Source organism: Cydia splendana, chromosome 8 (genome assembly GCF_910591565.1).
Source record: "Cydia splendana chromosome 8, ilCydSple1.2, whole genome shotgun sequence".
NCBI classification, from domain to species: Eukaryota; Metazoa; Arthropoda; class Insecta; order Lepidoptera; family Tortricidae; genus Cydia; species Cydia splendana.
The window spans coordinates 2,894,127-2,920,114 of record NC_085967.1 but is presented as its reverse complement, the minus strand read 5'-3'; the positions used below and the strand labels follow the sequence as shown (position 1 = coordinate 2,920,114).

The 25,988-nt window shown below is 38.1% G+C and overlaps 1 protein-coding gene and 2 non-coding genes across 3 annotated transcripts in view; 1 reads left to right on the top strand and 2 right to left on the bottom strand.

Moving 5' to 3' along the window:
* Positions 1 to 25,988, top strand: part of LOC134792673 (uncharacterized) — an 88,290-nt gene that overhangs the window by 52,580 nt on the left and 9,722 nt on the right. The window contains exons 4-10 of the mRNA XM_063763936.1: positions 479 to 630; positions 1,271 to 1,412; positions 3,401 to 3,863; positions 4,969 to 5,207; positions 13,591 to 13,705; positions 23,452 to 23,596; positions 25,758 to 25,929. Coding sequence (XP_063620006.1) covers positions 479 to 630; positions 1,271 to 1,412; positions 3,401 to 3,863; positions 4,969 to 5,207; positions 13,591 to 13,705; positions 23,452 to 23,596; positions 25,758 to 25,929 — 1,428 coding nt within the window. The remainder of the gene's footprint in view (positions 1 to 478; positions 631 to 1,270; positions 1,413 to 3,400; positions 3,864 to 4,968; positions 5,208 to 13,590; positions 13,706 to 23,451; positions 23,597 to 25,757; positions 25,930 to 25,988) is intronic.
* On the bottom strand, positions 2,324 to 2,395 carry Trnae-cuc (transfer RNA glutamic acid (anticodon CUC)). Its single transcript has one exon. It is a non-coding gene; the product is annotated as a tRNA-Glu (tRNA).
* On the bottom strand, positions 3,093 to 3,164 carry Trnae-cuc (transfer RNA glutamic acid (anticodon CUC)). Its single transcript has one exon. It is a non-coding gene; the product is annotated as a tRNA-Glu (tRNA).

Genomic DNA, 25,988 nt, shown 5'->3' with positions numbered 1-25,988 from the left:
GTCAATGTTACTTCTCTATAAAGCTCGACTCATACGTTGCGACATGCCATCTCCAAAATCATGACATGTAAACATAGAATATAAACGTATTGCAGTCTATGTATATAAGTTCAAGCGCTATTGAAGTAAAGAAATAACTTAGGTCTTAGAGGATCATAAGTCGTCATCTGATCTTCGAAGCGAACAAGTATCTGCACACTAAGTATTATGAAGGTTTTAGAGTGCGTGTTCAGGTTTATAGGCATTATCCTGAAGTACCTTTTGATTGTGCCTAATTGCCTATAGGTGCAGTTCATTGACAGACAACTTTATTGAATGCAAAGGATTAAGTACCTAATGGTTACCTAAGCCTGTTAAATTCATTTCCGTTAGTCAGTATGGCAACAATATAATTAGAAACAAGAGAAAGCTTTGAAACGCTCTTTTATGATAACATTTCTACGCAAACATTTATATTATACTCGTTTTTTTTTCACAGAATGCGACAGCGGCGATTCAGGCCACCTATACGAGTCGCTGGAAACACCGCCACCGGCCGCGCACGAGGCAAGGCTCACGCATGACACACGCACGCACGCGCTAGATGACGACTTCGACTCGTTCGACAGCGATACCGAGGACGAACACGAGGTACTAAATGAAATGTATTTACTTAAATACTGTATCTCCTAGATTTAGGTAGGTACTAGGTATCACGGACATCAACAGTGACTCTGCAGTCTCTGCACTTCTTATTGATGGGTCCTACGTAAGTGTCTCGGTATGCTTATAGCTCCGAGACTCTGATTTTCTTTGCTTGGTCTATCATCTTGATATTCCTGATCGTCACCAGGTTTGTGCGAAAAGGAATCTGTTTCATTTTTACTTAAACAAGTTAAAAAAGGTTTCTTTTTATTTAGCGAAATTCCTGATAATTTTGGCACTAGTTGTTTGTTTGCTCAATTCAAACCATGTTACACCGAAGGGAGATTAAAATACATAGCTTTCTATACCTACTGATATTTTATTCATGACAATATACCTAATGTAATACACGGATAATTTTCTGACTTACAGCCCGAAATCACTACTTAAGTACGATAAACATTTGCTAAATGTCTTTACACTCTTTACAATCCTGCACCAGCAAACTGTCTCTGTTTAGCCCAATGGTTGACTGGTAGAGAATGCCTCAAGGCGTTAGGTCCCCCATTTGTACTCTTTTTGTGTAAATTTGTGTAATATAGTTCAAATAAATAAATGAATATATGATATGTTTTGATAATTCCAGTCTGCCGCCCACCAAGCACCAGCACTGCCAGCATCCCGGCTTCCAGCTCCGCCAAGTGCTGGATACACGCTCACCAAGATAGCCAGCGTGGCTCACAAGAAGATGCGACAGCTGAAACGGAACTTCACCAAGCGATGCTCCGGTAAGCAATATTATAACAAACACCCGACAAAGTTAAACTTGTAGAACCCTTTTATTTGACGCAGGGGTTAATGCATTTACGCATCTCACCCCCGGGCTAGGGAATCCCATTGGGGGGTGATATATGGGACTCGCTCCTCCAGTAACTTCCTCCGCTAGCCAGAGGGAGGGAAGGAGAATACCCACTAACATCCCCTGCGGCGTCACCCTCTTTGCCGTTAGGGGAGCGTCATGGGATCGCTTGCGGCATTCTACCCGCGACGCCCCCCGGCATCCCGATCAAACTTGAAGAAACCTACAGAAATCTCTTAAGAATAATCTTGACCCAATAAACCTTATTCAATCGTAGGGGTTACGATGCCTCAGACAAATTATAACACCTCTTTTTCCATCAAGGGTTAAAAACGAACTAAAGTAACAGCCATGGCGAATAGTACTCGAACGTGCTTGAACTCACTCCACCGTCACAATTGTGGAGCATTTTTTCATTGGCCTTCGGGTAAGTTATCGTTTACATTGGTATAGGTACTTACCTAAGTTTTTATGGGTAGACTTGTGTTTGACAGTTATATATAACTCCGATAAAGTAGCACTAGCACGAAGCACCTGACAAAAATAAGTAGCTAGGATATTCATTCTTACCAATATACTATACCGTATTTTATAGGTACCGAGCATGGTATAATAATATACTCCGCCTAGTACTCTCTTCCCATCTTTTCGTGGTCACGTGACTGACACAAGCCTACGTCATCATGCGACAGCGCTATATGATAATATGCGATAGCGCTACATAAAGTGGCAATGTTATTGTGACGTCGCCTTGTGTCACTCTGGGAAGAGAATACCATGTTTTATTAGACTATGGGTACCGAGAGTTGGATAGGTAAAAAAAAAACAAAATAAAAATTATTCCGATACCGGGAATCGAACCCGAGCCTCCTGGGTGAGAGCCAGGTATCCTAGCCACTAGACCATATCGGATGTTGGAGAGTGCTGCGAAATTCAGTGTTTGGTCGAGATTTAGTACAAAACCTAAAAATAAAACATTGTCTCGTACCGAGTGACATAATTGTTTACTTGCGCTAAGACAGTTAAGTTTAGCTTTGGCTCTATGCAATCTTTTAATTGAGTTTATTTAGAACATACTAGTGACCCGCCCTGGCTTCGCACGGATACCTATATTCCAACCAATTTGCACAAAACCATTACAAATTATACACCTAAACCTTCCTCAAGAATCACTCTATTGATAGGTAGGTGAAAGCCGCATGAAAATACGTTCAGTAGTTTTTGAGTTTATCGTAACAGACAGACAGACGCGGCGGGGACTTTGTCAGGTGTAGTGTCTTACCAATTTTATTTTAAAATGATAATATTTAAATAAAAGTTAAACGGGGTTATTAATTTTGTTAAATCTGGGCGTAAAGGAAACTATGATAAGTCCATATGAAGATGTATATTGCCGAGGAAATAGGCACTGATTACAAATTTAGGCTATTCAACAGAAAGGTCGAAAAGAATGTGACGGCATCACGCACGCAAACAAAAGCTGTTATATTATTCAAACATATAAACTTGTTCCACGTGCGTTTATGCAGTAACCTATAAAACAAGATTCTTTTAGTTTACGAAGACACTTTCCAACAGTTACCAATTCCGTCAAAAATGTAAAAAGTTATTCCGATACCGGGAATCGAACCCGAGCCTCCTGGGTGAGAGCCAGGTATCCTAGCCACTAGACCATATCGGATGTTGAGAACTGACACGAAAATAATCATTGAAACACTAGTAGTAAAGATTAAGCTGACTGTATATTACAGATAGCTTCCTTTATTATTTTATACCACAATGATTGTGGTATAAAATAATCCGGCTGTTTGTTTTAGTTTCGACCTTTTCACACACATGCAAAAGAGAAAGACAGCGCTATCTTTATCTGAGAGAACGAGTGAAACAAGTGAATTAACATTAATCTTATCTTTCCAGTGGCAATGGACGGTAATCCCTTCGCAAAAGTAACGACGCCGAAAACCGACCCATACAACGAGCCGAAGAAATCGCCCATATACGCCAACTGCGAGCGCCCTGAGCACAGCTACAGCAATATGAACTTTCAAGAGACACTCAATAAGACTGAGAATCCCATGAAGGGGTTCAAAGATGAACTGAAGACGGTTATTAGTGACAAGAGGTTTAGTAATGGAGAGATGGCGCCACCGTTGCCTGAAAAACAAGAGAAGCAAGATAAACCACCGACCCCTACGAGTGAGACAAAGAAAGACAGCGGGACGTTGTCTAGAAAAACGTATTTTTCGTTCAAATCGCGGTTCAGACGAGCGACGTCGATGGCAGTGGATATCAACTCGGACGTGCCTAGTGCGTTGAAGATCACGAATTCGACGTTCTATTTGACTGACTCGATGGATGGAGACTCCGGGTTTAGCAACTGGTGAGGATTGCTTCTTATATTAAAAGTATGTTATTTGTTGTTGTGTTAATTGTTACAAACAAGCAATTGTAGTCATGGAGTCTTGTTACGCTTATGCGTAAAGCTACTTCTGCTACTAGTTTTACTAACCCATCTATTTTTATTAATCCTGGATAATCATTTCTGGATTATCCAGAAAAAGTACGACGCCTATATTAACCCAACCTGAGGTAGCGCGTGGTGATTGTTTTTCGTTATTAGCGCTGAGTACCTATTCTATATTCTATATCCATGAGTGTTGGGAGAAGAGGCTGCTCTTCTTCCAACACATTGTTGTGATGATCAATATAATAGTAGTTTATGTGACTGCTACATAATGAAAGGCATTAAAATACGAGTGTGGGTTTATGAAACGAATGAAATGAGTTTCATAATAGTATCACACGAGTGTTTTAATGCCTAATTATGTACAGTTACGTACACTGCTTTATCTACACACATATTATAAACTTTCTATGATATATTCACGAACCTCATATTACAGCCGACATTGGGGCACTTTGCTCTCTGGCGGAACTCGCGGATATGAGATGGCGTCTCCGAAATATCTTTATCGCACATTTTACACGAAACTTTTGTTATAGTTACTTTAAAAACAACAAAACAAATTATTTTTTACTTACAAACTAATTAAAAGATAAACTGTACGTCAAATGGCGGCAAATGAAAACTTTTTTCACGCATGTCACGCATCCGTAGTTTTTTTCAAATTCAGAGACAAACTAGAGTCGGCGTCGATTACCATATCGTCCGATGCTTACATGCGAGATTTGTCAATATTGTATGCAATTATCATTTGATTTCGAATAAAACGTCATCTCGACTGATATTAGAATAGGGGTCAAATCAATTTGGTTTTTTTTTCAGAGATGTTCGAAATTTGAATGCATTACCAAATCGATTTTGACATAGTAATGAAGCTATTACCACATTTTCACAAATAAGAAATTTGCTGTAACAAAACAGTTTATCGTAATGTGGGCCATTTTTTACGGATTTTGAAGGCATCATAGAGAGTTTATGATATGTGTGTAGATAAAAACATTAAAAACTATATCTCCGACAGCAGCGACAACGGGCAAGGCAGCGTGGAAACCCTGTCACCGACCGCCCCGGCGCGCCACCACCGCGACGGTACGCGCGCGCTCATCTCCGCGTCCACGCCCTGCCTGGCTCGAGCTCAGGCTCAGGCCGCAGCTCAGGCCACCCAGGCAACTCAGGCCACTCAAGCCGCGCTCGAGCGTCCGAGCGTGCCGCCGCCGCCGCCGCCCGGCCGGCCCACTGACATTAGCGCTGTCAATGAAGGTACGGACGTCAACTGTTTTTGCTTGGACTAACTGATTGGAAGTTTGTAGGGAATGATAGAATTTGACTAACTTTGAGTTTGGAATAGTGATTTGAATTTTATAATGGTTGATGACAGATTTTGACTAACTTTAGATGAGAATTTAGAATACATAAAAAAATAAATGTAAATGTATATGTAGAGATTATTGCTAGATTGTGAGTAACTTAAATTTTAGATTTAGATTTAGATTTGATACTTTTGCGCTCTTGGAATGAATAGAAACTTTCCTGTTTGTGACAGCTAATGGACGGATGTCGCATTTAGTAGAGGCAGAATTTCGAGGATATGTAGATGTGATCTATACAGTAGGTACCTCAGACAACATGGACGCAACATTGCCTTGTTCTGAATTAATCACACAAATGTATTTAGGTATTTAGGCTCGCAAAAATGTTTGGTCAAAAAATTACCTAAAAGTTGTTTTACGTACACTGTGTAGTACACAATTTTAGAACGCTATCTACCAAAAATTTAATAATTATAAAATACGCTTAATCAATGGTTTTATTTATTCTACTACCATTGTCGAATGTCATGTCTACAACATGTACATGACGCGTACAGGTATTATGTATTAAGAATAATTTCAATTACATACACAAATACCTAGTGCCTACAAATTACCAGGTATCTGAAGTTATCGATTTTAAACCGTTGCACTGTATCTTTCTATCGTTCGCGACAAAAAACTATAGAATAAAATGAACTTAACGGAATAGCTCTAAATACGACCAAAAGTAATTTCAGTTGACGTCTGTCCGAGGTCGGACGTTGTTCCTAGACGCGAAGACAGCGCTAAACAGAGGTCAGTGCCTGCGAACTGGAAAATACTAGCAGTTTCATATTATGCTTAAAAATTAAAATATCCAATGGTAATGGTATAACAATTTATAATTCGCGGAAATCCAAATAATCGTATGTTATCCAAGAAAAAATCGTGCCTGCCCTTTCCAGGGTCCATGTATGTAACATACTGTCAGTACCGTCTTTACCATAAGGGCACACGGAGCCCGTGCCCAGGGCCCCCATCCTCAGGGGGCTCCGAAGGACAAACAGTAACATTATATTTGAGTACCCATAATAAATATTAGATCATAGTAGAAAAATGTTAGTTTAATTAGCTTTCTTTAATTTCCAAAAGGGCCCCAAATTCTTATGTGCCCAAGGGCCCCAGCATAGTTGAAGACGGCCCTAACTGTTATGCAAATAAAGATCTCCATCCGGCGCTGTAATTCGCCATATGATTTGTGGTCACTGGGTTGACAACCAAAGTTACCGAAGTACGAATTCGATGCTAAATACGAATTTGTCTGATCCAACCTTACTGTCAACAATAAATCAACATCCAAGATGGAAATGTTACCCTGATAAATACGTGTAATATCCCGTGCCGAAAATGCCAAAAAACAACATCACTTCTTTTTCAAAACTGTCAGATTATTACGCAATCTGTCATTGCATCGATCTAAATTGTGGGATCTGATCTTCTCTTGCTTGGCAATTCGATCGCTGTTGATCGATTACTTATTGATAAATGATGATTTGGTGAGACTACAATACAATCTTTCGTAATACTGTAGTATTTTCCAGCAAGCGCGGGATGGTGTAGGTCTATGTTCACTAGAATGCTCTATGTCTGCACTGTGTTTGTTCTTACTCACATCTGTCTTAAACACTCACACATTCATCTGTCGTACTAAACACGTAATACCTGTGCATTGGTGAAGACTATTTTAAAAATACTCACCGAGCATGCGATTTTTAGTTGCCATGTACAAAATGCACTATAATATTTATTTTTACTCGATTTTTTAATGTTCTTAACCGTCACCAGTTAGTAGGTTGCAAAGAGCTATTATTTTAAGAAGAGGTGTAAAGTCTAAGAAAACATTTTGTGCCTCAAATCTGAATACGGCAAAGCTGATGTTTGACAAACCAGTTACCGCAAGATATACGGCGCCGTATAGCGCCATCTACCTACTTTAGGTGGCCAACTCGGGGGCAATTTTTCTTAGAAGTTACAAATTCTTCTATTAGTAGCTATTTTCTAGTTGATAGTTTTATTTTGTTACATAAATCAAAATACATATATTTTAAAAGGACATCCATTTATAAACGTCAATCTACAATTATCTAGATTTCAATGATGCGATAGTTAGCTACGATCGCGATATCATCACAGCAAAAAAGACTGTAGGAGTGACTTTGAATCGTGTTCGTGTTTCTCTAATTCACTTGTTTTGTACATTTTAAACCCACGGGTGCCCACACACTTGTACCTGCTAAAATATAAATCGCATAGGATTAATTAGGTATTTTCCTCCTTTATATGTTGAAGGCCATTTTAACGAAGATGTTTTGCAGCTCCGCCAATCAAGTAACAAAGTAATTTTATTGAACGTAATAAAAAAGCTGAGAATTATGTCTAACTAGTGTCGATATTAAAACTGAATTATGGCAGTAAAGTGAACTTCAATCGATTATTTAACACAATTTCGTTTCTATATTTCGTACACCTATTGGGAAAATGTAGGCATTTAGACTAATGCCAGATGAAAGCGTTTTGCAGTTATATGGCCCAAGTACTACCATTATCAAGTCATATAAATCAATTTTATCTATTTCCTGGTGGTTAAACATTTGACCGTCAAAGACACCGACGCCCGAGGCTATAGCCCAATATCTCAACCTTCGTGCAATCCGACCATGCTTGATGACGTGGCGTTCAAGAAGTTAAATAAAGAAATACTAATAGAAGGCTAGCTAAATTTTACACCTTAACTACCTAGGGTGACTGCTGTAGTTATTGGCCTCTATCATGTGTAATTGGCCAGTGGCCACTCTTAACAATAAGGCTTCAATTGGCATGTTTCTTTCTGATTTGTTAGGAAAGGCCAATTACTATTTAGTGGCCAATAACTATAGCAGTCACCCTATACCCCTATAAACCCCAATCCCGACATTTTAAATCAGTAGGCAGTTGTCCGCTCGCAAATCAATAACAATTTGCGACACAACTCGAATGGATTGAAGCACGATTGAAGGGAATCCTTCATAATAGTCGCAAAGGCAAATCTTACAAGTAGGTATTATTCGCTCAGTTTTTCCTGTCACTTGACAATGAATTCATAATCTGACCTTAGACTTGCAATTAAGACTTATTGATACTCACTGAGCCCCTATGACTCATTTATTGACACAAAAAGTAATTATTATTATGGAACAACGTCATAACTCTTTCAGACGTTGACTCCTCTACCAACCCACCAATACCTCTTATCATTATTGCAAATATTCATTGGTTTCATTGGTGGACATAGAGAAAGAGTATTTACTAGTATAGTTCGTTTTTTTAGCATTAGAAAAAAGGTATCCAATCTTGGCGTGTCTTTTTATTGAAAACACTTTTGAAAAATAAGTCACGGCAAATACACTCGGCGTCACGGAAATCGCACACCCACCGATTTTTGTTTTAAGCGAATATAGCTCTTATCATATGTATTATACCCTCACAATATATACATCATTTAAAAGCACAATTAATAAGCATTAAAACATGAGTAAAGCATTTTTGGGAAAAATAATAATAATCACGAAATTACGGCGTTCTGAAAGAACACCTACAATACGCGTTGTAAGGGTCGCTAGTTGCGTTACCTTGGATAGGTTTAAAAGGGGGGGTAAAAGTGGAATATGGGTCATTCGGTATCCAGAGTTCACAGAGGTCACACCGGAACAGCTGGAGAAAGAAAACACCCCAAGAAAATGGATACCACGGAAGCAGAAGCAGCTCAAGCAGTAGCCCTGGTGGAATCAGGAATGACGCAGTCTGCGGTTGCTCGGCAACTCAACATAAGCCGTTTCCGAGTTCTCCGAGCAGTTCATCGATTCCAGAGGACTAGAAGCTTCACCAGGAAGCCTGGATCCGGAGGACAACGCTGCACTTCCGAAAGAGACGACCGCTTTATTGTGTCGACGTCTTTGCGGAACCGTTTCTCCAACGCTGTCCAGCTGCAGCAGCAGCTGCAAGCAGTTCGGAGAACGGTGGTGAGTGTCTCTACAGTAAGAAGAAGGTTGCGGGAGAAGAAGATCATGCCCCATAGAGCGGCTACGGGTCCCAAATTGACGGCAGAGCATCGGCGAGTCAGACGTGAGTTTGCTCGCGAACACAAGGATTGGACGGTCGACCAATGGAAGGCTGTCCTCTTCTCCGATGAGACCAGGGTGTGCCTGTTCTGCAACGATAGGCGCTGGTGGTGGTCGAGGCCAGGGATCCATGACTGCTCATCGGTACATCACAGAGATCCTGGAGGACCATGTGGTTCCATACGCCGAATTTGTCGGTCCTGGATTCACATTCATGCAGGATAACGCCCGCTCCCACACAGCGTTGATTGTTCGGGACTACCTTGATCAGGTTGGGATCACCGTCATGCAGTGGCCAGCAAGGAGTCCGGACCTGAATCCCATAGAGCACCTTTGGGATCAGCTAAAACGGAAGGTGCGGTCACGTAATCCTGCACCTGCGACCCTGGAACAGCTTCGAGATGCCGTCATTGAAGAGTGGGATGCTATTCCTCAAGAATACGTCGTGTCTCTCGTGAGGTCCATGAAGGCTCGCATGGAGGCAGTCATTAAGGCCAGAGGAGGCAACACTAGGTTTTAAGTTTAGTTTTAGGCATTTGTATTCCGATATTTGTTGATTTTATTGTGTTTTAATTTGTTGATTTTTTTGCATGAATATACGATTTTTATTTCTTATTAAAAAAGGTGCCTTTTTTTTACTCTTTAGTAACTATTGCATTGTTTTTAAATGAAGGGTTAAATTCTCTTTAAAATGATCCCACACACTCATACTTTACCTTCAACAACATAAGGTTTATAACGGCTTGAAACAAAAATCCGTGGGTGTGCGATTTCCGTGACGCCGAGTGTATGTGAGAATTATTAATCATATACGACTATATACATTATTTTGCTTTCATAAGTAATAGTTACTGATTTTTAAAAAGCGTTTTCAATTAAAAGACACGTCTAGATCGCGTAGTCTTTTTCTAATGCTATAAAAAACGAACTAGTATAGAACAGGTATAAAGTCGAAGACGAAATTATGCCCTGAATTTAACAGCTGAAGATGATGGCGTTGTGTAAAACTCATCTTAAATAAAGAATAAATTTATAGGTAAATAGTAATATACATAACATGGTTGTTATTTCAAAAGCCAACTGTCCATTTATCCATATTTGTCATGGTGATTTGTGGGCAATAGTCACGTACTTTCTTAAACTTTGTTCAAAATGCTTGTCACATCCTTAGTTGTACGTTACAACCGATGACTCACAGTAGTACATATGTACTATACATATGTATTATACATAGCTATGTTTATTTATATGTACTATACATATGTATTATACATAGCTATGTTTATTTATAAAGACAAAGAACTAAAATTGAGGAAATTGAGCTATACTCTACTTATGTATTTTCTTGATATTTAGTGTTTAATACCTACAGAAAGCTTAAGCAGAAATCCTTTCATAACAATTTTATTCATCTTAAATATGATTAAGTCGAAAGTTAGATTATTAATTGTATTTCTAGCAGAAACCTCTTGTTTATATATTATAATTGTATATGCTCTGATTGCCAATTGGAACTCACACACAGAATTGTAATAGCATTCGGTCGACAACCACCAAAAAAATAAACATTCACCCGATGGCATTGCAGCGAAATTCTCTAACTTAGATTCAGGCTGACATGGTTCTAATCATGCTCAAAATTTCTATACGCGGCTCTATTTATTATCACGCTATGATGCTCTATGACATCAGCGACCTTCCCACTGCATACCAATTATATATCATTACATCCAGCAGTTCTGCGATTACATGTACCGTTTAGTGAACTGCCGGCGCTCCAAGCTCGAGCACGTATCTTTTCGTTTAGTCTGTGTCGTGTTTTGTGTTCTGTGTTATGGGTACTGTTTTTAAAATATTGCACCTGGGCCCGTAGCCAAGATGACAATTGTTGATAGAAAACGCCAATGGAAACTTAAATAATATATGGATATTCACGTGATTATTCGTAGCATCTGTCATCCCGATATATTTTTACTTTTCGTTTGGCGTGTCGATGTACGGTTGTTATTTTGGCTAGGTCCTCTGAGGTCTCAGCTAAGATGATAATCGGATATCGACCAATTCTAATCGAAAAATAAAAATGTAACGGGACCACAAATGCAATAAAAATGAACGTGATTTCCATACATTAAATAATGTAACTTAAATAAGTTTTGTTTTGGGTTTCGATTTTCAATTGTCTAGGCCCCCCATCGGCTCATGTGTCATGTTCAGTGTTAACTGTGTGTGTGCGCTTTGAAAAATGCAAAATGCATCAATGAAGGTTAACCGGTGTCGCAATTGAATGTTGGATGGACTGGTCTGATGGAACTGTAATAGCATGAGTAATGTGTTTTGTTGTTTAACTCCCACTATCGTTGCACGTTAGTTAATAGCCATACAAAACATTGTTGTGTTTATAATGTGACGAATTGATACGCACGCAGTGGCTTCACGTGTGAAAGTGATAACGAAATAGGAAATAGCCGATGCGACAAATACATACAAAAGCCAGACTATTCATAGTTTTAGTCATACCAAGCATATTTTGCATTTGTACAGCATTCGATTAACAATTATTATAAGCACTTTTTAGTTTGGTTTCGCTTTTGTATTATAATAATGCAAGCACTTGTAAAATTATGTGTGAAAAATGTTTGCAAAACGAACATTTCCTTTTTAAACAACAGCAACATTATTGAAGATAATTGCGTTGCTTTTGTTTAAGTACCAAGTCTTTAATTTAGTTAAGGTCAATGTGGCTAATTCCGTCATAGGGGCTATTCTGCCTACTAGCGTTATTCTCGAACAACATTGATAATTTCGTCAACAAAACAGCAAAATTGCTTTTAGTTTCAGCAAACAAAAGCAAATATTTTTTTTTTCATACCTACGATTGAAAATCAAAGAAATATACGCTCGTGCACGGAAGACCTCCTATGACGAAATTAGCCAGATTGACCTTATAAGTAGTCTCAATGCAAATGCTTCGCGAAAACGTTACGAGGCGGCTGGTAACCATAGTTTTCACTTTTTCACTCATTCAATTTATAATTTTAACCCAGCTTTAAAGAAGGCGGTAATGTCTTATAACAATGATGACAGAAGCACTTAACGCGTCGTTAGTTCAGATGCGCTTGCGATCTCGTCTCGACATTTGCATAGAAACAAAATAAATCCTTCAGTTGAAGCGATCGCGTGCAGATATTGATTGCATACGCAAACATCCGCGTGGCTCAGCTACCTGGGCTATAACCGCGAAAATCGAAGTTCGCAAATTGCGGGTATTTTTCTCTGTCAGTCTAATTACGCCTCCATTGGAGTAAAAGAGAAAGATCCCCGCAATTTGCGAATTTCGGATTTCGCGGTAGCCCCTCTGTACCTACTGATTGCTATTTCAAATCAGAGAGTTATGAATTATGAATAGTAAAGTCTAACCTCCGTATTCAAAAAACTTAGATAACCTTTGTTATATTTTGTCTCTTTCTAACAAATACAAACAATTATCAAGGGCTTGTTAGACGTAATAGGCGTTTATGCCAGAAAAAAGGTGCCATGCCAGATACATACACGCGTCACCTTAGAGCATTTAATAAACTGGAGTCGCCTTTATAAGAGCTTACCCCTCTGCCGAAAACCTTGCACAGTTGTGCAAACTTTTGTATGGACTGACGTTTATCTGACATGGCTATGTGTACGTTACGTACAAACCATGTACAAATAGCCATACATTTGAGGTGCCCTTCCCCCGCAAAAATCGGCAGACTGTTTTTTACAGAAAATGACAGCCAAAGCGTCTCCAGTTAATAAAAGTTTATTATAAGGGGAGAAAGTTTAGCTTAAACTAAGTTTTATGAATACTTTATTACACTCTAAATAAATAATTTACACCTCTTCCACAATTCGTAGCTCTTTTGTATTCACATTCAAGTCAATTGGTAGCCTTTGCATTCCTAGTAGCGTGATTAAACGAAAAACATGTAAATTACTATCGTAATTGCGCTTAAACGGACAATTGCACAATATAGAAGACGTAATCAGCTGCGAGTTTCGAGTACATAAACGGTTATTTATATTACACCTTATCAAAATCTCATCTGTCACTATAACCGTTACGCTGCAACGCCATCTATATTATGCTTTGCTCGTTTAACCTCATTTATATAAACCGCAAGAATGACTACTGAGAACTAATTGATTGTTGTTTGGACGTAGAACTGAAACGACTGCTGCCGACGCTGACGCGGAAGGACAAGGCGCCGCGAGCGCGCACCTCTTGGTACGCCGAATGTGGTTCCGACACATCCACGCACACCTCCAACACTTCTTGGTAAGTTACTAGTATATATGACACAAATTTGAACTAGATGAAGCTATACGGCACCGTATGTTTTGTGGTCACTGAATTATAAAATCTCAACGGTACGAAATTGATCCTTGACACGTTAATTTTTTCCAATGTTCCGCTCTTTTCTACTAAAAAAGTTATCAAAACTATAAAACACATCTGATAATATAAATGTGTCAACATAAAGTAAGCGTTCTAAATATCAAAAATAGGCCCCATTCTTTAAAAGAAATATAGCTAGCTAACATTTAATAGTTTCTAATATTTGTTTACAACCCATTTTCCCTTCCCATTTAAAGTACCTACCTAAAGAACTCGTAAAAACTTTACACACACATAATGACACATGTGTGACAGGAGCGTGCTGTAGTTCACCTAACAATGTACAGTTTTCACCTAACAATGTATGTAGTAATTTCCCTTACACTACTGTTATCGACTTATCGGTTTTTACAATTACACGCGCGATAATATGGCGTTGCTGTTTTCCGTAAACTCTACTTCCGCCATTTTATAGTAATAAACACATTTTCTTTATCATTTCACGTACCGATATTTACCACTAATTCGTGTTAAGAGTAACACATATTAGTGAAAACCTTTGTAATGATCAGATTGCAGGTCATTTATAAAGTCTCCATTCTTTGGGTTTCGCGCTCTCATCCCTACCTGCATGTCCTGAAATATAGTTTTTCGAATGATTTGGTTGATATTGAATTTATCTAGACACGCGGTAGACAAGGCGTGTCCAGCCAAGTTCATATCATATTAATTCGTGCACATAACATAGGCATATTGCATAGAAAATTTGTCATAAATTTATAGGAGATTTGTATGAGTATGTATGTTTCATTTTCATTACACAAAGGAATCAAATAAATTGTAGATAAATCGAAGATCATAAGCGGGTGCATTTTTTTTAAATTCGTCTTGGTACCAAGTTGTATCTCATGATGCATATTTATGAATGAACATAAGAATTACCTTTAACTCCTCCGGGACTGTAACTTTCTCCTCGTAATATAAAACTTATGCGAACCCCGCGCCAGACGGTGACCGTTATCCGAAACCCGTTCGCAAATCCGAACGCACTTCAAATTAACGGCCATAATGGCTAAGGATTACCTACTTTTGACTTGACTTCTGAATTAATTGAGATTATCTTAATAAGCTATTAATATAATATGGAAATTTCAAAAATAAATTATTAATCTCTTGTTATAAATGACTACAACTACCTATTTAAATACGTTTGTAATAGTAGTTTATGTGACTGCTACATAATGAAAGGCATTAAAATACGAGTGCGGGTTTGAAATTAAACGAAACGAATGAAATGAGTTTCATAATAGTATCACACGAGTGTTTTAATGCCTAATAATTATGTACAGTTACATACACTGCTTTATCTACACACATATTATAAACTTTCTATGATATATTCACTAACCTCATATTACAGGATATGAGCTGGCGTCTCCGAAATATCTTTATCGCACATTTTACACGAAACTTTTGTTATAGTTACTTTAAAAACAACAAAACAAATTATTTTTTACTTACAAACTAATTAAAAGATAAACTGTACGTCAAATGGCGGCAAATGAAAACTTTTTTCACGCACATCACGCATCCGTAGTTTTTTTTTAATTCAAAGACGAACTAGAGTCGGGGTCGATTACCATATCGTCCGATACCAACTTACATGCGAGATTTGTCAATATTGTATGCAATTGTCATTTGATTTCGAATAAAACGTCATCTCGACTGATATTAGAATAGGGGTCAAATCAATTTGCTTTTTTTTTCAGAGATGTTCGAAATTTGAATGCATTACCAAATCGATTTTGATATATACTGCGTCAAGCAAATCTTGTCAGTAGAAAAAGGCGGCAAATTTGAAAAATCGCGGGCTAGCAACACTGTGTTCGAATAATTCCAAAATCGCGTGTCATCTGTGTTTTATCTGTGGCCAACTTGTTTGTTGACATTCTGAATCGTTTTTATTTCAAGAGATATTTCTGCTGTGACTCGTGATATTTTCTGATATTTAATAAGATTGTGCATTACCTTAAGCAAAGCTAAGCCTGCAATGTATAATCATACTCGTTGATAGTAAACATTACTAAAATTTTAGGTTATGACAAGTACTGGAAGAACATGGGAAGAACTTGAGAACTTTTAAGATTATGTGCAGTTTTTTTTGTTTTAGGGTTAAAAGGCATAACTAAAATTAAAACGTATGCCTAAATCTATCCAATAAGACCACACATTGTGTCCTGGAAACCGTCCATAGGCCCACATATCTTAATATTTTCAGCGACTGATTCGACTACATAATTTACAAAGGTAAACTTTTAAAACAGTATTAAGAACTTTGATTATATCGTCGTTCTTTTGCAACATTACCTAATCCTTACATATGTTTGTTGCAGGATTAAATCTCGCTCAATATGAGGCGTTCGTAGTAGGTAGTTTCTCTTCAGAAGTTCAGTCAGACAATACTTACCTACGGCGGTTTATATACGTGTACAGTGCAACCAAGATGAAAAATAAATGTATTATTTAAAAATGTAACAAAAATATTGAGAGCTTAAATATTGATGGAATAGATTATTCTTGTATAAGTTGTCCTTATGTTAGTCATCAAGAAAATATATTATTTAGGCTAATTTGTTTCATGCTCTCAGCTACTGCACATATATACCTATGGGAAATCCTAGTTTATACTTGCTGAAACAGGTACAGTCAGCAGCAAAAGTTACTAAGCGGGCCAGGTGTTCAAAATGATCTTGACGCAACTTTATTATGAAGAGAATAAGAGTGTGTCAAGGTAATTTTGAATACCTGGCTCGCTTAGCAACTTTTGCTGCTGATTGTACCTATGTATCTTTTTAAAAGAAGTTTTAAGTCGCTTTACATACCTGTTTGTTCAATAAAAGAAAATAATGTAGTCAGCATTCATATGGAGCACTAGACGCAGTGTAGGTATAATTTTAGAAAAGTATTTTCACATTTCCAAAATGACAAGTCTTGAATAGCCTACTGTGCAAGTTAATAAAATTTCCTAACAGTATTCTCCTGATATATAAATGCCTTGTTTAATTATCAGCATACCAAATATAATTTAGCCGATATGTGTAACATTTTTAGCCCATACACAAAACAGCAGCATGAGCAAAATGTTACCAAACTAGCATGTAAAGAGTATCCCTGAACTATGATTATACATACCATACACAACATAACAATATTTTAATTGTGTTATATTTCTCAAACATATTTCCTAAACTTTAGCCTGGCAAACACAACTAGCCAGTTAGTCAGCTCCAAGAAAATTATACTCATAGCTTTAGCACAAGACAAAGAGTATGATTCCCTCTGTCTTTAGACAGTCAGTTCTGGGCCAAACTACATAAAGAATCTATTTTATGCCTGCCACAAAACCCTACAAATTATAAATTGAATAGAAGAATAGAACTTCTTAGTAGTGTCCGACCGAAACATGTTTTTTTGCCGAAACCGAAACCGAAACCGAATGTTCGGCTTTGGCTCTAGTTTCGGCCGAAACCGAAACCGAAACCGAACCTTTTGTAGACTTGATAAAATCGTTAAAAAAATGTCATAAAACCGCTTTTACACAAATATTATGGGGCTGTCAACACCCAATGTCCTTGAAATTGATGTTACTTAAGCAGTTTTTTAAGAAAATTACTAGAGGTAGACCAAGATAATTCTGCAACGATTTTGATAACACACGCAGTGCGAGTGTTATTTTAAACGTCAAAATTTATATGAAATTATGACGTATAAATAACATTTGCACTAGTAGCACTCTATTCATTCACCAGTCAAGCTAACATGTAGATCAGATACAGGGTCAACCAAAAAACCAACCGAAAACGCGAGCGCAGCGAGCGCGAAATTTTTTGTTAACAATATCGCAAGGGAAGTAACGAGAGTGGAAAACCGAGAAAAAGGTGGATGGACTGTGTGAGAGATGATATGAAACGAACGCAAGTGAATGATGAGATGACGGGCGAGGGAGAGGTATGGAAGAAAAAGACTTGCTGCGCCGACCCCAAATGAATGGGATAAGGGCAAGTGAATGATGATAATCGCAAGGCCGGGTACCGATCTTCACCTGGGCCTAAAAGTCCGAAGTGCCCCAGTGAGGCGAACTTTCATGCGAAGTAAAAGCCGTGCTTCAGGCTTCAGGATAAGTAGTTGAGCACAGACTCCAACCAATGTCCATTGTATTAAAAAGCGAGACGCGCAGGTCGAGCATGGCGCAGCGAGGCGAACGGCTAAGTTGAAGTAGAGGACATGTGGAACACAAACCAAATGGTAAATTGAGGTAAAAAGTGAGGCTAAGGTCGAGCATTCGTATGAAAAACTGTACTGGGGACACTTTTAAGGGTTTTATCTTCGTTTTAATCAATAGTCAGAAAATCAACTTTGCAGCACTACTTGAGCGTAGCCTTTAGCCTCGCTTAAAATTTGCCATTAGAGGTAGATAGGAAAGTGACTGAATAAGAGCGAAAAAGACATCGTTCGACTCGGGCCGAGCTGATACTCGGCCAACGGCTACGTGCGATACTGCTATCTCATTCACTCCGATACAATGTGTGCGATAGACAGTGTGCGCGTTATAGGTATTGACAGCCTCATAAGACTGCGTCGACCGTCCAGTGGCGCCCTCATTGGTGGAATTGTGTTTTATAATATACCTATACATGAATCAGTAAATGTAGGTTATTACTATTGTTGTCCTACTTATTCCCCAACTTTTGGTCTTTTTCCGAAGTGCCATTTCGTAAGTTTCGGCCCGGCCGAAAGGTTCGGCCGTTTTTTGGCCGAAACCGAAACTACAGCCGAAACATGATTTTTTGGCCGAAACTGGCCGAAACCGAAACCGAAACCGAACCTTCGGTCGGACACTACTTCTTAGCACCATGAAATAAAATAGGTACCAAGGGTTAAATTAGACAAATTACTGTTAAACTAAACTAAAAATATTTAGTTTACCCAAGAAATGTTTATTGTAAGTTAATTAAAGTTATATTGGGAAGATAAAAGGAGTTAACTCCTTATGTTTGGAAACTTAAATTACACATTTTGTAACAAATCTGTTTTATGCTTAAGATGCAATAGATGACTACAGAGTATTATGATGCTTGGTTGAAGTGACCAGGTAACCTTGGTAACTTCATATTTTTTCAATGAATGCCCTGAATTAAAGTGTAGGTAAGTTAAAGTGACCCTTATCTTCTCTTACATTTAAATTAAATAAGCACCCAAATATCATTTGTTTTATTTTTGTTTTATTATATGTATATTGTACAATGTATACCAATCAAAATATTACACAGGTAGGTATGTGATATTGATCCAGAAAAGTACACTAATTTACATTAACAAATGGCATATTATATTGTAAGTATCAAATATTCCACAATTTCCATTTTGCTATGATTAAAATTGAATTCCAACTGAGAAATCTAATAAAATATTAAAAACCAGTAGGACATCTACCAGCGGAAGCAATGATTTTATTCATACATTCTAGTTTAATGGCATCTCTTCTTCTTTGGCGTTCCCTCATGACTGAGGATCGTGACCAATAACTATGTCCCTCCATTTATCGCGAACAAGGGCTATGTGGGCTGCCCTCTGCATGGAACCACATGGTTGTTTTATGGAATCCGACCATCTTGCAGGGGCTCTTCCTCTAGCGCGCTTGTCTTCAACTTGCCCCAGTATGATGTCACGTGCGAGGCTGTGGTGTGGTGACCGCATTATGTGCCCAAAGAATCTAAGAGCCCTCTCCTCTCTCCTGGCAGATTGTTGAGAGTCGTTTGGTGAGTTTGGTTTAATGGCATAGTCCGCGTCTAATTGTAATTTGATATCTTCAAATTTGTTAATCATTTCGACTAACATGGCTTTTAAATTGTCCGTCCATATTAAATAACAATTTCTAAAATTTTCAATAAGCCGCAAGTGACAATTTGAACTGACGTACGTAGGGCGCGCTCAGCGGAAAAAAAATCATATTCGTTTTGGTTCGACGTACATTGCTGCTTTTCTTAGCGCAATACTGCTCTTTGAGTGTTGCCCTACTTTAGTTTGCTTTACATTGCTACTGACAAGATTTGCTTGACGCACTATAGTAATGAAGCTATTACCACATTTTTACAGATAAGAAATTTGCTGTAACAATACAGTTTATCGTAATGTGGGCCATTATTTACGGATTTTGAAGGCATCATAGAGAGTTTATGATATGTGTGTAGATAAAATAAATTTATGTCCAAAAGGCAATGTCTTCTGATAGGTTATTTTCCAAAAAAAATGGTAATAATACTAATAATTAACATCAGACTTATAAAAGCGAATTTCTGACTGAAAAAATAGCTTAGTAAGTACCTAACACATAAAAAAAACTCAGGGAAAGAGGAATTGCGTATTACTTAGGTACTTACCAAAGTTGCAACTTACTTAAGAAAGTCCCGACAGGAAAAACATTTTTGAGACCATCATAGATACGTCAATGCAAAGTAGGAGAATCCCCATCCCAACGCCGGTATGACTGGATCGGCGCGTGAGTCGACGTTATACTCGGGAAACGTACCTACTGAACTAAAACGACGTATGTGCATTCTAGTTGGTACAACGATTACTAAGGAACGATACCCTGCGGAACAGAAAGGTCGTATGTGCGTTTGGGTCTCGTAGTTACATAGTGCCTTTTGCATAGTCGGGATAACGATGCGCCGGCGCGGTGAGTCACCAGCCAGTTCCATCACCGTTAGGTGTTGGCGTGAGGCATAAGCGACTTGCTAATAAAATAACAAAAGCCATAATACCACACCACCCAAGAACTAGCAAGATTGATTATTTTCAGGAATTTTATAACCTCATTGCTCGATAAGTAATTGGTTTCGTTGCCCTTATCGTCATGTCCGGGGGCCAACTCACCATCTATTATAAAATTCTTGTTAAAAATAGTTAAAATCGCGTCAAATATGAGCACAATGATTTAACCAGAGTTCAGGATAATTGTTCTAGCGAAAAATCGAACATAAGGTGCTAACATCGGTTAAATTAATGAGACTATTAAGACTTTACAGCTTGCTAAAATCAGTTAGGTGTAATATATTTAATTTAAAAAAAAACACTGCTACAAATTAGGTAGTACATGGTCAGCATAGTCTAATAAAACATGGTCTTCCATTCCCAGAGTGACACGGGCCTACGTCACAACAACATGGCCGCTATATATAGCGCTATCGCATATTATCATATAGCGCTGTCGCATGATGACGTAGGCCCGTGTCAGTTAGGTGACCTAGAAAAGACGGGAATGGAGTACCAGGCGGAGTATATTATTATACCATGCATGGTCAGTAATGATGACAGGTAGGTACCTACCTGTCGAATACGCAAAAAGCGAAAGACAAGTGTAATTCAATAACAGAAACAATAGTACATATAATAAACCGCTAAATTCCTCTTACTTACGCCACCGCCGAAGAACAAGGCAGTATCCAACGATTCTCGACCGCCACTGCCTTTAGAGCGGACGTTGAAATCGGTTACGTTTGAAAACAGAATATCGAATACCTCTTTTGTTTTCGTTTTTTTTTCAATTGTTTTCAAAGTGTATGCGAAGTTGTGATGCTATAATAGTGTGTGGATCGTGCTGGTTGGTGAAGGATTGTAGCGACGCTCTTTTTCCCACGCTGTAAGCTGTAAGTGTAAGTCATACTTAAACAATGGAATTGTGGCGTGTTTATGGTAATTGAGGCGTTAGATTGTTGTTATCGTGAGTGCGGATGTTTTATGGAGTGTTGAGCACTTCACGCGTTTTTATGTCTGTAAATCGATCCACCTAGGCAGCAATTTCTGTTAGTAGGTAATAGATACCTAGATAGGTTTTGGGATGGAATGCAAATATTTTGTTCTTAATAAGGCCTGAATTGAACTTTTAAATTAAGTATCTATTTAATTTATGTAGGACGTCTGTGTAGCGATAAAAACTTACAATTTATGTGGGAAACTTTCGTTACACAATGTAATAAATTAACTAAGAGGAGTAGGTAAAAGAACATGTAGGTACAAAAAAGAAACCTTGTTGTTATTGGTAAAAATATAGCTTTTAATGTGAGTGATTATTTCTGCAATTTCCTCGAAGACGAGATACTAATTAGGAACAGGAAAATCATATTAAAACTAAAATTTTCATACATATGTCAACTAGCTGTAATATATGGAACTCGTTACTTTATAATAACACTCGTTAAATATTGAAAACGTTCTCAACTGTTACCAAGCTGATAATCAGGCATGTGTTCAAAGTTTCATATCGATGTAACATATTTTTAAAGTGAAAAAATGATATTTACCAACTTTTATTGTACCTACCTAGTTTATCTGCGAAACACGTGTATAAGTATAGGTAAAAGTCATAAAAATCATAAATCATTTTTCGTGATAAACTTAGTATAAGTACAAACAAAAGTAACATTATAAGGAACGAATTAATTATAAGTAAATAAATTAATTATACCTAAATGATTGGGCACACTTAAGATTTTTTTTAAATTTAAAATACACCATGTAATTGTAGTAATACCTACTGTAGCATTCACACGGTTTACGATTGTAGATTAATAATTAAGTGACCCTTCTTTCCCTTTGCGATAAATCGATGTTCCGATACTTGCTGCCGATTAAAGTTGAAAATTACTTAATTACCAGTAGGTACTTACTTTGTTGTATTTTAGGTCAATAGGTCGACGTAAGTGTGGCGTCCATTCGTCTCTTTAGCATGTTTTTGACATATTATTTAATAAAAAAATGTTTTTGCGATAGCGATAGATTCGTTTCACTTATCAAAAAAATTATAGTCCTACTATTAAACCATTACTCGTATAATGTACTCAAATAAACTATTTCCTGTGTGAAAATGTATTCATCAGATACATAACACGCGTAATTTGTTATACCTACCTTAAGATACCTATTATTCCATTAAAAACCTATTTAGGGCATTGCACTAGACTAGAGCAGCGGTCGGCAACCAGTGGCCTCTCACTTGCGGCCCGCGAGCCTCCCTTGGCTATTTTGTATGTAATATTGACAAATGACAATGTCTGATAAAGTAATAAATATTAACAAAGTGCGGCCCGCGTCCACTTCGTTAACTGCTATGTGGCCCTTGGCTGCTAAAAGGTTGCCGACCGCTGGACTAGAGTAACACTTACGTCACTTAAGAGCGCTATATATTCTTTTGATTTTTCTGAATACTGAGCTTTTGGTTAGTCTCTGTCAAATTCAAAACGACGCCATAAATGATCAGAGTACCTACATCAAAAATCATGTTACATTTCAGAGGTTTTAAAAGAGTAGATATCCAAATTCTGGTTGACTCCCATGTGTCCGACATTTTGGAGCCCCATGCTCCATTTCCACATGGGGATCATAACTCCCCCTGGGCCCTAAACTGGGTCTAGGACAACAGTAGATATCGACCCCTCCTGAATTTATAGCTGCCGCCTTTGCCTGCAAACAATTGTCAATAAAACATTATCAATACGGTGCAAGTGTTATTTTAAACGTCAAACTTCTATGAAATTAACGTTTACTTAACACTTGCACCGTCTGGGCTATTAAATCGCTGACAACTTAGCTTGATCGACTCTAACTACGCATGTCTTTTGGCACAGGTACGCGGAGGCTGGCCTTTACCAAGCTGGCAACATCTCATCATCGTCGGGTGCATCATCAGGCTCGCACCCCGCCTCGCCACTTCCCCACTCGCTGTTCACACACGAACCGCTCTACCAGTTCTACAACGCGGCTAAAGTCGAGGTAAGAACTGCTGACTGTGTGGTTGTCACGCCCTCACCACACAGAATGAAGACGTGGAGCCGACTAACTAGATCCAAAAGAATACCTGCCCTTGAGCTGAATCTTCCGATACATGGAGAAGGTTGAACATGCTTTTAATGGGTGTAAATGGGTCGAAGTGTATCCGTAAGGGCTCCCAAACCCTGGACGATGAAAGATGAGCACTGCATCAAATATATCTGCAGACTTCTACCTACAGGTACTACCATATTCTTCAGTATCGTGTGTGAAGATAGCACCAATCGAAACATAAATAATGTATAATAATAATAATTTAATTTAACGTTTGACGATGTACGGATGTTATCTTGGCTAGGCCGCCTGTGCATGTAATCATGTTGAATGAGTAGGTATTGTAGGTAAGGAGTCAAACTATGCCTTAACTAAATAAAAAATAAAAAAATAAATATTAGGGGACATCTTACTCAGATCAACCTAGCCCCAAACTAAGCAAAGCTTGTACTATGGGGACTAAAGTACATATTAACATTTTGTAGATGAGTATTACTACACAGTACCTACTCCTGAACGAAATATGAGCCCCAAATACCATCATTGTTGTTAATGTTGGCTCAACAAGTGACGACAGCCCACAGCCTCAATAGGCGTACCCGAAACCATTCTTTTGGCTAATATATGCGTCTTTGCGTCAGACGTAAGGTTAACACTGTTACAGGACAAAAGGGCATGTATTTTACTTGCGTCGCTTACGTAATTATAGACAGCCAATTGTTATCTCTCGGTCGGTTTAATTTGGAAAGAAAAAACTAGCAACATAATTAACAATAACAACGTCATAAACTTCATTAAGTATTATTTTCGCGTCGAATATTTTTTAAATATTTTGTCAGTGTCGTTAGGTTACTGATAATTTAGTAGGTACGTTAATCACTCAATTCTGCGAAGTTTTATCAATTTTCCATTTAATGAAATATTGAATCGTCATAAATATATGACCGATATCAAGATTTGTCGTCAGTTATGCGCGAATTATTTATATACATTAGGTTGGTACCTACTGTTCTTCTACGTCGTTCTATTGATCTCGAGTTTCGTTAAAACATAATTAACGAAAAGTGAATTGGCACGAATCAGTTCCCTATTATACCTCTATGAGCAGTTTTTGCGTTTCGGGCAAAAATGATTCGCACAACTGTTGCTGTTATTGTACAAAATTCGCACGCAATTATCGTTCCACTAATGAATTGCACCTATTATAATTGACGTTATAATTGCATCGACCTCCGGGTCGGTGAATTATCTGAATGACCTCCGACGCTTCGTTTAATCTAAATGAGAGAGTTAATTAAGAATTATGTAGACTTGTTTACATGTCAGTAGTGCTAGTGGTGTTCAATGCATTTAAAAATGAATAAACATAAACGGGTATCTCGGAAGAACAGTATAAAAGATGTGAATCGTCCTTTAAGTGTGCTGTGCGCGCAATCGTTTAAAATATTAGAGACTTTAGAGAGTTCTAACGGAGATACGGTAGGTCGACGGTGAAAGTAAATAACAAAGAACTTGATTTTTATTGTGATAATACTAGCTAAGTCTAAAATTTGGAGATTATCGTGATGTTTTAAATTGCCTTTTGATTCAATCTATTTGGCCCAGTTTTGTCAGTTATGAAGCGAATAAAAAATACATCATTATTATTGAAGTACGAAGGTACTTACCTATAATAAAATACGAACACGACAATGCAACCATGGTAACGGGTCAAAATTTTTGATCTTTAAATTGTGTAAATTTGGAAAATAAATGTTAGAATAAAATCCTTCCTTCTCTATTTTCTTTACCTAGATATTATTTTTCGGTTGCAGTCGATGTTATTATTTTATTTAGGAGATCGATGGTCTCAAATGAAGAGTAACGCGCTTGTTCAACTCACGCGCGGACTATTGTGCGCTGGTTTTGATTTACATTTGCAACGAACTTGGTCGTCTGTAAGCTAGATCATTTGTTGATGATTATTGGCAATCGTGTCCAATTGATTAATTGTTGATTGTGTTTGCTTGTTTAGAGTCCCCTGTGCTTTGAAAATCTTTTTCTGTGGGCTTTGTTTTTACCTCGTCCCTGTAATTGCGGAATAAATGTCTAACATTTTATGATTTCACAGTCCGTCTGCCGCGACACCGGCGACTCGGATTCGGACGCGTACGACGCGGGCGCCGGCTTGGGCGCCACGCCGGCGCCTTCCCGGCCGTCGGCCATGGCGCTGGTGGCGCCGCGGGGGCCCGCACGCACGCTCTGGTGCGAGGTGCCAGAAGTGCTGCAGTCTACTGTCCTCAGTAAGTTCAGTCGGATGTAGGTACCTATACCTATAGTGACTAGAAGTACCGACAGTCTA